Here is a 14,110-nt window from a genome sequence, read left to right as displayed (position 1 = left end):
TCAAAGTCTAACTCCCCAGTGGATACAAGTCTCTTCCAGCCTCAGCTAGAAAGCTTTAACTCAGGCTGCAACAACTTGTGCTTTTACCTCTGGCGGTTCATCCTCCAGAACCACAGCCATCTCACCGGGACCTCTTGCATGCATCAGACTTCAGCAGTCCCACCACCTTGAAAAACAAGCTGGATGAGTTTAGTCATGCCATTCGGGCAGCCAGCAGTGGCATTAGCTTCTCAAGCCCTGGGATTTTCAGGGCTTTGGTTTATGGTTTTCAGTGTGACACACTCCTGACGCAGGGTGCTCTGGGTGGAAGGAAAACGTGTTATAATTCCAGGCGGTGGAATGCTGTTTTGAAGGGTATTGATATGATATCATGTAGCCTCTGGCAATTTCTCTCTTCTTTTTTTTTTTTCTCTTTTTTTTTTTTCCAGTGGTGGAATTCACTCTGTTATTCATTTTCTGATTTTGATTTTCTTTGAACTTTCTCTGTTTGAAGAGATGAATGCTGGAGTACTGTATCTCATATAATAGCTCTTCTGTTGTGCCTGATTTCCATTCAATGGCATGCTATGGTGTTTTATATAGCAATGCAGTTGATCAAAGGCATTTTGTGTCATTGCTGGAGTCATTAGCGACTTCTCAGTATTGTACATCTGAACATTAAGACTGTAGCATACCTGTGAGCTTTTGACTGAAGAAAGTGTATGTATAATGAAACGTAGCCCTGTTTTCAGGCTCAAACTGTGGTTTGCTGGAAGTGGTTGCTTGCTATTATATGAATGTCTTAATGGGAGAAAAACAACTCCAGTTTGTATATCTCTGAAGGTAAATCCCTTGAGCTCAGTGACCTTAAGTTTATGATTTTAACCTGTTAGTCATCATCTCCCTCTACTACATAAATAAGTGTATTCTGTAAGGACCATGTGAGGAAGTCTTCTTTGAATCTGTTTGCTTTTCTCCTAGAGTGTGGAAGGACTTTCTTTCCTCAAAGGAGCATTCTGTTGGTTCTACAGAGCAACATTTCACCCTCTGAGGACTTCACACTCCGAGCATCATACCCCAGAGCGTTGTTCTTTTAAACTGAGGAAACTATAGGTTTGCAGGAATATGTCTGAATAGGGGAATTTCTCACCCCTGTGTTTCAAGGCTTACATACGTGATGCTACAGTTACAGAGCAGTCAGCATTTCCTTTATTAAACCTTTTTTAGAAAGATGTGCAACTCAGCAAAAATATCTGTTCTAGACTGAAACTTGACATATAAATGGTATGCCTAGGAGCACTTCTTCTTTTCCTTGTAAAAATGTTTCAGTCTGTGTTTGATGAATATACTTATGGCCTTTGTCAACTGCAGCTTTTTGCCACATTCTTGAGCTGTGATTTCACAAACTAGATTCCCCTTCTGTCTGAGAAATATCATTTTAACAACATCTTCCCCCTTATTCTCTCCTGTCTGTTTCATATCCTCACATACTGTGCCTTCACTTCTCAGCTCTGCAGGGCATAGGACTATACCTGCCCTGTAAAGAGATTATAGACAGGGGTTTCTTCATGCCTGTAAAAATGTATCAAGTACTAACAGTATGAGATTTAGGGGAAAAAAAAGAGATTCACTTGCTCTGTAGAGACTTACTACATCTGAATGCTGTGAAAATTTTGCATGCTTGAAAGATGCTTCAGCCCAAGGATGCAGGTCATTTCTTTTGAGGTGGGGTGTTCAGACTAACCATGGGTTGCTGCAGTACTTGATGTAGCCCTTGAGAAGAGAGGTCCCGGGCTTTCAGGGTGTCCCTTGCTGATGTCCAGAGAGAAAGAAAAAAAAGTGGGAAAGGAAGAGGTGGGAAGACTGAGTTACAGCGGTAGTGTAGGAATATGTATGTAGAAGAGACAAGCAAATCTGCAAGCAGACCCAGGACCCCAGACTGTACCAAAGATTCTTCTCCCTTGAAACTGTGAAACTTCAGGATTGCAAAACCAAAGAGTCAAAAGCTAGGAAATGTTAATATTAAAGACAGCCTACTCATATTTTTTCAGTCCGCTTCTGAGTGTGCTTTGTGCAGGTTTTGGTTATGTTTCCTGCAAACAGGGCTTGGAAAAATTCTTAAACCTTTGTGCTAAATGGCTTGATCCAGCCCCTAATTAAACGTTTTGGGGAAAGGACTTTCCCTGTGCTACCTATTGCACGGTCATTTGTGTCTTCATCCAAAGCAGTTGCTAATGGCTATAGGCAGAAGCAAAACTGTGAGGTAGTTAATCCACTTCCCAAGACACTGCATGGGTATTCCTATGTTCCACACCAAAACTGTTTCAGGTGACACATTCTCACTGCTCTGTCAAAATCCATTGGAAAATACATGTATTCCTTAATCTCTCCTGTTTTGTGTATCTGTGCCTTCCAATAAATGCATATGAGATCAACGAAAGTCACAGCAAATCTCTGGGTAGAATTTGGCAGTTGCCATTACATTGAAGATCCTTATTTTCTGCAAGCTATTTTGTGAAAGTCACAATTAGATCATCTCATTGAACCCTTTGTTAAGGAAATACCTTGTTTTTCCTCCTTCCAGGGGCATCTACTGACTCAGAGATGCACCATACCAGGAAACTGTTAGTCTTGTCAATAAGGGAAGGAGCTGGAAACCACAATTTAACAACCTGAGCTGGTTTCCAGTGCAATCAACTGAAAAGCTCCCAGTGACACCAAAGAGCATTAGATGGGCCCTGAGGGTGGAATTCACCTCTGTGCGGTGGGCTACCTCTAAGCGATGTATCATTTATGTCTGTCCTCATGTCCTACTTGGAAAGCTTAAGTGTTATTTAAAAGGTTCACAGGCTGTAGACTTGCAGCTTTAGGAGGCAGCTGTGATGTTGCCATTGTGCTCAATCAACAACAGTCCCCACTCTGTAATGTAATATAAAAATATGCTCCTTGTTTTGTACTTAAGGATCTGAGGGAATGGTGCTTCCCCCGGTCACTGTTAACTAAATTATTAATAGGGAATGAGTAATCCTGTGAATAAAGAAAAGGAGAATCATAGACTCATAGAATCATTTAGGTTGGAAAAGACCCTTAAGATCATTGAGTCCAACCGCAAACCTAACCCTGACAAGTCCACCACTAAACCATGTCCCTAAGCACCTCACCCATACGTCTTTTAAATACCTCCAGGAATGGTGACTCCACCACCTCCTTGGGCAGTCTCTTCCAATGTCTCACAACACTTTCAGTGAAGACATTTTTCCTAATATTCAGCCTAAACCTCCCCTGGTGCAACTTAAGGCCGTTTCCTCTTGTCCTGTCACTCGTCACTTGGGAGAAGAGACCAACACCCACCTCTCTGCAACCCCCTTTCAGGTAGTTGTAGAGAGTGATGAGGTCTCCCCTCAGCCTCCTCTTCTCCAGACTGAACAACCCCAGCTCCCTCAGCCGCTCCTCATCAGACTTGTGCTCCAGACCCCTCACCAGCTCCGTCACCCTTCTCTGGACACGCTCCAGCACCTCAATGTCCTTCTTGCAGTGAGGGGCCCAAAACTGAACACAGGATTCGAGGTGCGGCCTCACCAGCACCGAGTACAGGGGCACGATCCCCTCCCTACTCCTGCTGGCCACACCATTTCTGATACAGGCCAGGATGGCGTTGGCCTTCTTGGCCACCTGGGCACACTGCTGGCTCATCTTCAGCCGGCTGTCGACCAACACCCCCAGGTCCTTTTCTGCCGGGCAGCTTTCCAGCCACTCGTCCCCAAGCCTGTAGCGTTGCATGGGGTTGTTGTGACCCAAGTGCAGGACCCGGCACTTGGCCTTGTTGAACCGCATACAATCGGCCTGGGCCCATCGATCCAGCCTGTCCAGATCCCTCTGCAGAGCCTTCCGACCCTCCAGCAGATCAACACTCCTGCCCAACGTGGTGTTGTCTGCAAACATATTAGCGGTGCATGTGATCCCAGCGTCCAGATCATTGATAAAGGTATTAAATAGAACTCGCCCCAAAACTGAGCCCTGGGGAACACCACTTGTGAAGTCTGGCTTCCTGCAGATTGTGTTGATGTAAGGAAAACTTTCCTCTTGGTTGGAGGGGAAGAGGTGGGCTTTTATACACAAAACCCGAGGGAGCAAAGCCAAACTGCAGAGATGGAAAATTAGGGACAGGGTGTCATTGGAGGTGCGTTGTGGTATGTGGCTTCAGCTTGTCACCCTGATCACTGCTGTTAACAAGGTGGGGACTTGCAGGCTTTCTGTGCCGTACAGCACCTGTTTGACACCGCTGGATTTTTTTCACTTCCGTCAATCTTGTTCTTTTCAATGCCATGAGGGAAAAATGCTGTCTGGACACAGCTTAACTTAGTCCTGTTTCATTGCATTGGGTGATCAAGATTTACTTTCATAGAGTCAGATTCACCTAGCGAGACTAACATGTCTCTAACTTGCTGTCCTTCACATGCGTTCTTAAAGGTTCAAGCAACATTTGATTAGGCTTAAGCATGCAACAATATCATTGTAAGTATGATGTTATTATTCGTTTATCAGATTACAGCCATGTCATGGAGCTTCAGCTGCAGGCTGTGGTTGTGGACCCTGCACAAACACACAAGCCCTGCTCCAGTAGTGCTAAGCGAAAACAATATAAATAAAGTAAAACTCAAGCAAAGCTAATATTCTTCACCTCCATGCCACACTTTTTGGCAAGCAGTGTTGGTAGGCTGCCATTGTTCTAAACAACTCTCTGCTTTGTTTCTCAGACCGGACCATCCTGGTGGATATGGCTCTTCCCCCTCTGAGAGGTCTCTACATCCTGGGGACCCTCGAGTTCCCCAGCAACTCCAGCAATGTCCTGAGTGCAGCCTGTATCGTGGTGGTGGGGGGTACGCTGAAAGTGGGTAAGTGAGAAGCCTGTCTTCTGGATGCCTGGGGGTTATTTCTGCTCTTGATAGGCAGAGAAAGTGAGAAGAAAGACTGTATCGTGCTGCTATAAACATGCTGGCCGTCCTAATGCCACATAGCTATCTGGGTGCCTGTAACGTGGACACTCAGAATCCATGTTAAGCACAATGATTATCCACTGGAGCTAATTACCTGTTCATTTAATAGCAACATAGTACAAATACTGCTATCCTCACCCCACTGAAGTCAGTGGCAAAACTCCTGATTTCATTGTGGCTGAGATTTTATGTGACACGTGTAAAAATGGTCCCTACTTCATGTGGGGTTGCTTTATGAGACAGTAATTCCTCAGGGCAGGATCTACCTTAGTGTTCAGGCAGTGCCTGCTGTCTGTGAGCATTAGTGAGGCACTTTCTAGGTGGCACAGAAGTATTTAAAACCAACATAAACAGAGTCGTGGAGAATCCCCAGGGTGCCTGGAAATCCTGCTGTGGCGTGAAACTGGCACAGCTGGATTCAGCACATTTGTTCCTCTCATCCCTCTGTGCAGATGAGCACCGGGACTTCAGAGAAGTACCACCTTGCCCCTACTTCTAGTGATTTCAGAGTCCCCAATGTCACTGGGGCTGTTCCATATTATTTGCAACGGACAGGATCGGTGTTTTTCCACACAGAAGTAATTACTCACATAATTCCCTTTAAATATCAAGGTTCCTAAAGCCAGGCATTGTATTTACTTACAGGAATCCTTAGGACGCTGGGATCACATTGTTGATCACCACTTGACCTTTCTCAAGATTGGTTTCATGAACTTTAAAAAGAGAATTTGTTTGTGTAATCACCTCCTGAGGAAGTCTGCTCCAATATTTGTTTGTTGTTAATCTCAAGGGACTGTTTAGTTAATGCAGTACTGGCCAAAAGAGTTATTTCGCTGCCTTGTGTTTTCCTTTGGAAAAAGGGGTTTGAAAGCCTAATCTGGGAGGTTAATATATATCTATATACTTAAAAGACTCTCAGTCATTTCTTACTTACACTCTTTTGTAGCTTAAATGTGGTTTCATATTGGTTTTAAGAAAAAGCATGTGTTCATTGCTAAAAACACTTATTAAAAAACATTGAGGCACTTCTTTGCTGCACAAACACCCCTCCAGCACATCTGTGAGTAGTAATGATCTTAAAAGCCAAACAGGTATTTGCAGCTGTTGAATCTTAGTCCAGCATCTTCTGGAGAGCTATCCTTGCTCTAGTTTTCAGCTGCGAGATCATAGGTGGGTAGAGACTCCGCAAGTTTCCCCACATCTTATACTGGCTTCAATGCTTGCTTGTAAAACTGGGAGTGCATGTTTTTCTTCCCTTCCTCTTTCTCTTCCCATGTGTTCGAGGCCTAAAGGTAACTTCTTGGAGCCCATCTGTCCAATCCTGACTGTTCCATGCCCGAAGGAAGGTTTTGAAGCCCATCTGTCCAATTCTACCACACCCTAAAGAAATCCTGACACAAAATAGATAATGAGACAGTTTAGTAAACAGATTTAATAGATGTGGACATCAGCATTCAGCATTGCCTGAGCAGGATCTGAGGTTGACATCATGGGAGCCAAATCCCCAGGTCCTCCCTGTTGTGTAACTTCTCCATGCCCTGTTTTCAGCACAGCAATCTTTGGTCACATGCTGTTGCTTCTAATTCAGTGGCCTGGGCCAAAGACTTTCTGGTAGTCCCTGACTATTTTGTTCACTTAAACTGCTAGAGAACAATGATACATTCTAGAAACATATCTTACTTGGACATTCGTGTCCTTCAGAGCACTTGGTGCCTTATCTGCAGGGGAAAAAAAAAAGGTCAGATGGTTAAAACATAAGTACGTAGGAACTGAGTGATGATGAGAAATATATAACAAAGCAAAAAAAAATCAGTGTAAAATTGTAGTTTATGAAACATCAACCAGAACCTAATTAATTTTATTAAAGCAATCATTTGCGATGAAACTGGGATGAGTAAATATATTGAGAGTTGGGAGATCAGAATTCTTGGGACACCTTTGATCCTGGAGGGTCTGCCATCACTTTCCTCTTCAATGTATGTTCACAATCCAGTGTGAATTATGATCAACAGAATCACTGGGAGATGTGTGATGATTAAAACTCTGTAAAGGGCTGCAAGAACTCTGTCAGAGCCCTCGGACAACCCAGAAGTAAAATGTCTGGATCTATCCCCACAGTAATTTCTCTGGGTGCTCTTAGCCCTTCAGTGTTGTTGGACTCAGGGAGACTTTCTGATTACTTCTTCTCTAGTAGTCCTAGCTCCCAGATAAGGAGCTTCTCTTTTGCACTTAAACTTTCAAAGTCTCTTCTTTGATGGTGGTATTCGCAATAGTATTTTAGAAACACCATTTATTTCAACCTCCCTGTGTTGCCATGCTGTAAAAAAATTAGCTATTTTTCCAGTTTATAGAAGGAGAGTTTGAGGTTCAGAGAGATTAAGCGATTTGCTGAATAACATTAGCACACCTGTGTCAGAAGAAGAAAGGAAATGTTGAGCTCAACATCTCAGGTTTTTTTCGGTTCTCTGCTAGGACGGTTCCATTCATTTTAAACCATAAGTCAGCATTAAAGCACAGATGATATGTGCTGTTCCACTGCTGAACAAAGCCCTCGGCTCCTGATAAGGCTGCAGAAAATGCTGAAGTTCATTTTGCACAAATTGATCCGTTGGACTCATCCTGAACTCCACTGTACTCAGCTGTTCTTTGCTGGCAGGCTATTTTTGCTTTTTACAGTAGAACTTGCCAAGTAATTATTCAGATAGGATTTCTCTTTTTAGTCTCAACTTGTCACATTCTTTTTTTGCATATCTCATGATGGCTGCTTGTCAGTCATGTCGCTCATTTGAGGCAAGAAGCCTAAGGTCATCATTAGCTCATGGCTTGATTGTCTGGAGATGAAACCCCAGACATTTCTGATGTCTCTTATCTTGCTTGTGGTAAGAGAGCTCCAATACGTTCACTCCCCTTCTTTTCAGTACTAGTAAGAACCCCCATATTGACTTCCCAAAGGGTAAATGACTGTACTTCATGAAATGGTCATGCGTTAGTGATGATTAATGCTCAGCCTTATAACAACAGTTAGGACACAAGTGAGTTTCACCAATTGACTATTCCAGATTCTCCATTACCTCTATTGTGTGGGTCCCATCTTCTCAGAGTCTCATCTTGCATTCACATAGCATCCCTGCACAGCTATATGACTTGTATGGGGATGGAATTGTGTGGATATATTGAAAGCAATTTTTCATCCCTGATAACAGAAGAAGTGTTTTGAAAAGTTCATTGCACCGTCTGCATCCCCTTCAACTCACCTCTCAGCATCCGTCTGTTTGGTCTTTACCCTTTCCAAACTACTTGGTTTCTTTTAAATGATTGTATCATCTAGGGAAGGGATTTGGTTCACATGTTGAAGACACCCAAATTTAGGCGTAACGTGGACATCAGCATGTGAGCTGGCTGTTTCGGTAGAGATCTAGTCAATACAGTCACGGGAGCCACTGCAGTACATGGGACTGGCCGATACAGATATCTAGAGCAGATTACAGTCTACATTGTGTTGTCTAATCTTTGTCAGCTCAGACAGCCAGAGAACATGGAAACATCTGCATTAAGAAACCTAAATGTGGGTCTATCAGTCTCCCTGGGAACATGGTTCTGTTGCTTAAGTATGAGGATTTTGTGTCACTTTGGGCATCTTCGGGTGTCCCATCTGGCCTCCAACTTCTGCTTAAAAAGCCACTGTTCTGTCATTGATCCCTGTCTTGTATCTGCCAACCTCACATAGTGAATTTGGAGGGCGCTAGGACTCTCAGGCAGCATTAGACATTTATATTTAGGCAGCTGAATCCTGTCTTACGTGTCTCATTTCTCATTCCTTGGACATTCACCTCTCACTTCTGGCTGCTGGTTCCTACTCCACAGCTATCTGTTTCTCATCTCTTCTGTGTATTTGGCAACGCCACCCGTAAGAGGCAACCCATGTGATGCCTCCTTGTTTACAGCAGATTTACAGGCTTCTTTGCAGAGTGCAGTCTGAACACCTGAAGGAACAGCTCAGGAAGGAGAACCAACACCTGGTGACTATCCAGCTGTGCATTGACCATGAATAAAAACTCTTCAGACTTTCTGGTGGCAATACACCACTGTTTTCAAGATAGCTGGGTAGGTAGAGTCCAAGAAGTTTTCAATTCAGGAAACACAGAACTGATACTGGAGATGATCACAGCAAGATACTTAGCAAAGTTCAGTTGCCAATGGAAGGGAGGAGATCTTAGAGATTTCCTTGCTCTTATATACAACAGCTGTTGCAGAGTGTTGTGTTGTAAAGAAAGGCAAGGCTAGAAGGGAGGAAACACCCGCTATTCTAGGAAAGAATTGAATCGGGTTTGCTATGGAAAAAGAAAAAAAACACAACAAAAAAACTGTCAAGAACATCTGGAATAAAACTGAAATATGAAAACAATGGAAAATGCTTTCGAAATCAACAACTAGACCCAGGCTGCAACCCAGAATAAGTGAAAATCTGCGTAGAAAAACACACCTTTCTCTCTGTTCTCCCTTTTGCTTTTTTTTCTACTTTCACATAGTGGGATTTTATCCTCTCCAGAGGTTAGACCTAATGAAGGATTATGAATCAGCTGCAACCATTGTGCTAACAGATCTGTGTTGCAATCCAGGCAGCTGGGCCTCACACTTCTTCAGGAAAGTATGTAATCAGCGGTGACTTTATTAGCAGCAGAAGTTGTTTCTTATACATAGGATTATCACATATGGGGTTTTTTTTGTACTGTGTAGCGCATGCGTTGTGGTGCCAGCACTCCCTGGAAGAATATCAGCTTTAGATACCCCTCATAGAAGGTCACACACCTGCAGTGAGGCTATTTGATGTGACATCAATCATCAGACATACGGTGAAGGCACAAACTGACTGTGCAGTGCTTGCACGGAAAGCCCAGCTTGCAGAAAGTTGCACGCTTGCTGCCTACACACCAACAGGTTGACCTATGTCTTCACTGAAGAAATGCCTGAGATATCCAGAGTGGACAAACCACTGCTCATGAGCACTGCTCAGGCCGCAGATATGTGTCAAATCACAGAATCACAGAATCATTAAGGTTGAAAAAGACCTATAAGGTCATCAAATCCAACCATCAACTAGCACCACCATGCCCATTAAACCATGTCCCGCAGTGCCACGTCCACACGTTCCTTGAACACCTCCAGTGATGGTGACTCCACCACCTCCCTGGGCAGCCTCTTCCAATGCTTCACCACTCTTTCAGTGAAGAAATTTTTCCTAATATCTAAACCTCCCCTGGTGCAACTTGAGGCCATTTCCTCTTGTCCTGTCACTCGTCACTTGGGAGAAGAGACCAATACCCACCTCTCTGCAACCCCCTTTCAGGGAGTTGTAGAGAGCGATGAGGTCTCCCCTCAGCCTCCTCTTCTCCAGACTGAACAACCCCAGTTCCCTCAGTCGCTCCTCATCAGACTTGTGCTCCAGACCCCTCACCAGGTTCATCGCCCTTCTCTGGACATGCTCCAGCACCTCAATGTCCTTCTTGTAGTGAGGACATCTGGACAGATCTGGACAGGTGAGGAAACCCTTTAAATTCCAGATAAACTTTCCAGTTGGAAGAACATGTTTTTGAGGAAGCCCTGCCTATTTTCTGCATATGCTGTCTTTAGTCCCTCCTGACCTTTTCCGCACATGTCACCGGACACTTCCAGCAGTTTCTGGTTGCAATTACCTTTTTTCAGGTTGTCTGCCTGCAGTGCCTTATTATCACACCTTATGATCAACCAGGTTGCTCATCAAATTGGTAAGCCTTCCTGTTGTAGTAGGAGTACGAAGTGGGATCCAGTTCTGCACATCTCATGCAGGGTGGGTAATTCGACAGTTTGATGTGGTCTTATGTAGGGCTTGTTCACCACAATAAAGTGGGGCAAGTAACCTGAAGTTTTCACATCCAAAGTTCAAAGACAGGCAGTAAAGCCCAGATCCTTCACGTATGTGTTGCAGAGATTATGATTCCAGTGTTTATGGCAACTTGGTATTTTTAACAAAACTACTTATTACAAAACCTGTGATTTCATAAGCCAGTTACTTCGTAAGGTGATGAAACTTATCCAGCCCCAGTGACTTATGTGCATTAACTATTTTGGATTTCTCTATGAGTAAGCTGAGGTAGCTGCCATTTCCATACCTTTGTTTCCATGAGCCATTCTGTAGGGCTGTTTAGGGCTATTTAGATGAAACCAAAGTGCATATCAGACCTTACTTGGCTTTTTCCTTTGTTTTCCTTTGTTCTCCATCCATTCACACAGAGAGCATTGCCTTTTCAAGACCTCTTTTGTTACAATTTGAACATTCTTCACTTTCTTTCCTAATTCTTCACTTCCAAATTATTGGTGTCTTTGCTGGCCCATCTCTTAATTATTTTTTTTTTTCCATTTGTGTCAGCTTATCTGCTTACTTTCAGTATCTTCACCCTCCTTCAGGTCACTGATAAAATGTTGTGTACCACAGGGTTTGCAAGATCAGACCAGAAACAAACCTACTTGAGTCAGTGCTCTCATTCCAGTCAGTCAGCCTGTAAACGAATGTGTGCCATGTTCATCTTGTGCCAGCGTAGTTTGTTAATCAGAAAGTTTTGTACTACTAAGTCGAGTGCCTTGGAGAAGCCAATTATATTATATCAAAGCTATTATCTTTATCAACTAAACCTGTAATCTCATTAGAAGAAGATAACAAGGAAGTTTCACAGGACCTTTTTTCTATAAAACCAGGTTGATTGGCATTAATTATATCATCCACCTTTAATGATTTATTAATTGCGTTCAGAGTTGGACATTCCATTTTTATTTATTTTTCCCCTAGAATCAGTGTCAAGTTGACAGGCCTGTAATTACCTGGGGCTCTTACTTTTATCTTTGTTTGAAATATTGGCACAATATTAGCTTTCTTCAAGTGCTCTGAGACATCGTGAGTGATCCCAAACTTACTGAAAAGTCCGCCTTAATAGTCCAACGAGCTTCTGGGCCCCCTCTTCTGTAGCATTTGCATTCAAGTTACTGAAATCCATTGATTTAACACCATGGAACTATTAATGGAAATAAGCAATTATTAAGACTATTTTGTTCTAAATATACTTAAAACAAGTCTAGATTTTCTACTCATAGATGTCTCCTGTGTTCCTCTGTGTCATATAGCGTTTACAGTTTCCAGCCACTGAAGCATTTCTGCGAACATTATCTTCCCATTTTTTTATTTCTTTTTGAAGGATTTAATATGGTGATGAGCTATTATGAATAGTTTTATTATAAATGTTTTGTTTTTCACTCTGATTATATTTTTGCTTTGTGTGGGTTTTTTTCTTTGACAAGGGTAACATTCCTTAAAATATTGTCATGGATCAAAAATCACAAATTTTAGCTAAATGTAAATGTAATTCTTTTAAAGGAGTGACAACTTCCAATTCAAGCCTTTAAAGTTTGCATTTCCAAGCATTTGTCTGTGATTGCTAAGCCCGGAACCCTACTTTAAAATTGTTTTAAAATTGAGCTGAGAATTGGATATGTCACATAACTATTTTTAACTGGCTTAACTAGAAGAAATAGTAAACGCTTTGTAACCAGCAGTAAAATAATAACACCAATAATAACACCAACAGTAATTCATAATGACAATTAAAAACAATCCCCCACTTTAAGGGGACATCATCACATCATGATTAGGAAATGGTAATTGTGAATAACGTGAAGATCTATATAAAGGTCTCCAAACATTTTTGTTGAGGCTTTCTGTGGTCTTCAGTGTAGCGAATAACTTCATCTCAGGGGGTAAGGTTGACCTGAGGATTCGGAAAGGTATGTTCAGGCTAAGTATTTTAAATCACAACTTGCTGTGAGGGTGAAGCAGGAAAAAAATCACTCTGCGTACAAAAATAGACATAAATGTCTACATAACTCTTCTGCTGCTCCAGGTGGATAATTGTTTAACCTAATGCATCAGTGGTGAAAGCGCTTATCACTAGTTCGGCTTTGTGAAAGTAGTATTTGGTTGCAGTCCAATTCCTGGTTTTCTTCTGTTCAAACCACAGTTATGGGAGTTTAAACAAGAAAGTCAAAGATGGTTTGGATGGACGATGGACACTGTAAGATTTAATTCGCTCCATGTCCCCAGAAAAGGTACAAGCTTACTAGTGTGAGATATGTTAGATGGGGAGCATGTAAGTCTTCTACTGTTTGTCTTTTGCCCATTTAAAATCTGTACAGAGAATTTAAATATCCACAGATATCACTCATGCACTGGTGGGGAACAATGAATTTATTTATCAAGTTCACTTAATTAAAAAATGCTCCCAAAGAAGAATGTTTCTTTAGGATGCAAAATCAGCTCTCTTTTCCAAACTAGTAATTTTTAAGTATTAAAAGAACATGACAGGCCAGCTAATTTTGTACAGATATGTATATATTTTTTAGTTCTACATCTGCTGCAGTTTTCTGTTGCATAATTGATTTAATCTCTAATTTTAAAGGAACGCTGAACTCTTTTACTGGACTCCACATACATTTCTCCAGGGCAAAAACTGTCCTACTTTTTCCTCCTTAGTATCTGTTTAGTGCTGGGCCATTTTCTTCTAAAACTGTAAACTACCCTCGGTGAAATAAATGAAGTCACAGTTGGAATACAGTTTACTGTACAGACTTATCACGACAAGATAAGAGCACCATCGCACCAAAACTTCTTGGGCATTTTCTCCTCCCCTGCTCATTTCCTTCAATCTTTCCATTGGTCTGAAAGGCCATTTTACCAATCGTGGCTGCAGAAATTGTGATTACCTGGGAACTGGTGAAATTGTAATGGAGCAGGAAGGCAAAACCGGGCTGAGGAGTGATATGCTAGTTCAGTCATTTAGACCTTTAAATTTGGATTCCTGTACCCCAATTCATCGTGCCCCCCCCCCTCCGCTCTCCGTTTCCGCATTACAAAAGCCATTGATACCTTTGTGGTGGGTTGTTGCTGTTTTGTCTTTGTGGCAGGTTCTTTTCAACATCCCCTGGAAAGGGATTTGAAGCTGCTGGTCCTTCTTCGGGCGTCTGAAGGGATTTACTGTGATCGTCTGGAGGAAATAAATGTCCACCCAGGGAGTATTGGTATGAAACATGAGTTCACCTTTTCGTAGGAA

General features: G+C 42.4%; 1 protein-coding gene across 1 annotated transcript in view; it reads left to right on the top strand.

Annotated features, from left to right (window-relative positions):
• The window catches only part of PKHD1 (PKHD1 ciliary IPT domain containing fibrocystin/polyductin), a 267,464-nt gene that overhangs the window by 166,553 nt on the left and 86,801 nt on the right, over positions 1-14,110 (top strand). The window contains exons 51-52 of the mRNA XM_059831956.1: positions 4,737-4,874; positions 13,965-14,078. Coding sequence (XP_059687939.1) covers positions 4,737-4,874; positions 13,965-14,078 — 252 coding nt within the window. The remainder of the gene's footprint in view (positions 1-4,736; positions 4,875-13,964; positions 14,079-14,110) is intronic.

The sequence above is a fragment of the Gavia stellata genome, chromosome 2 (genome assembly GCF_030936135.1).
Source record: "Gavia stellata isolate bGavSte3 chromosome 2, bGavSte3.hap2, whole genome shotgun sequence".
NCBI lineage: Eukaryota > Metazoa > Chordata > Aves > Gaviiformes > Gaviidae > Gavia > Gavia stellata.
This window is presented reverse-complemented; position numbering and strand designations above follow the sequence as displayed.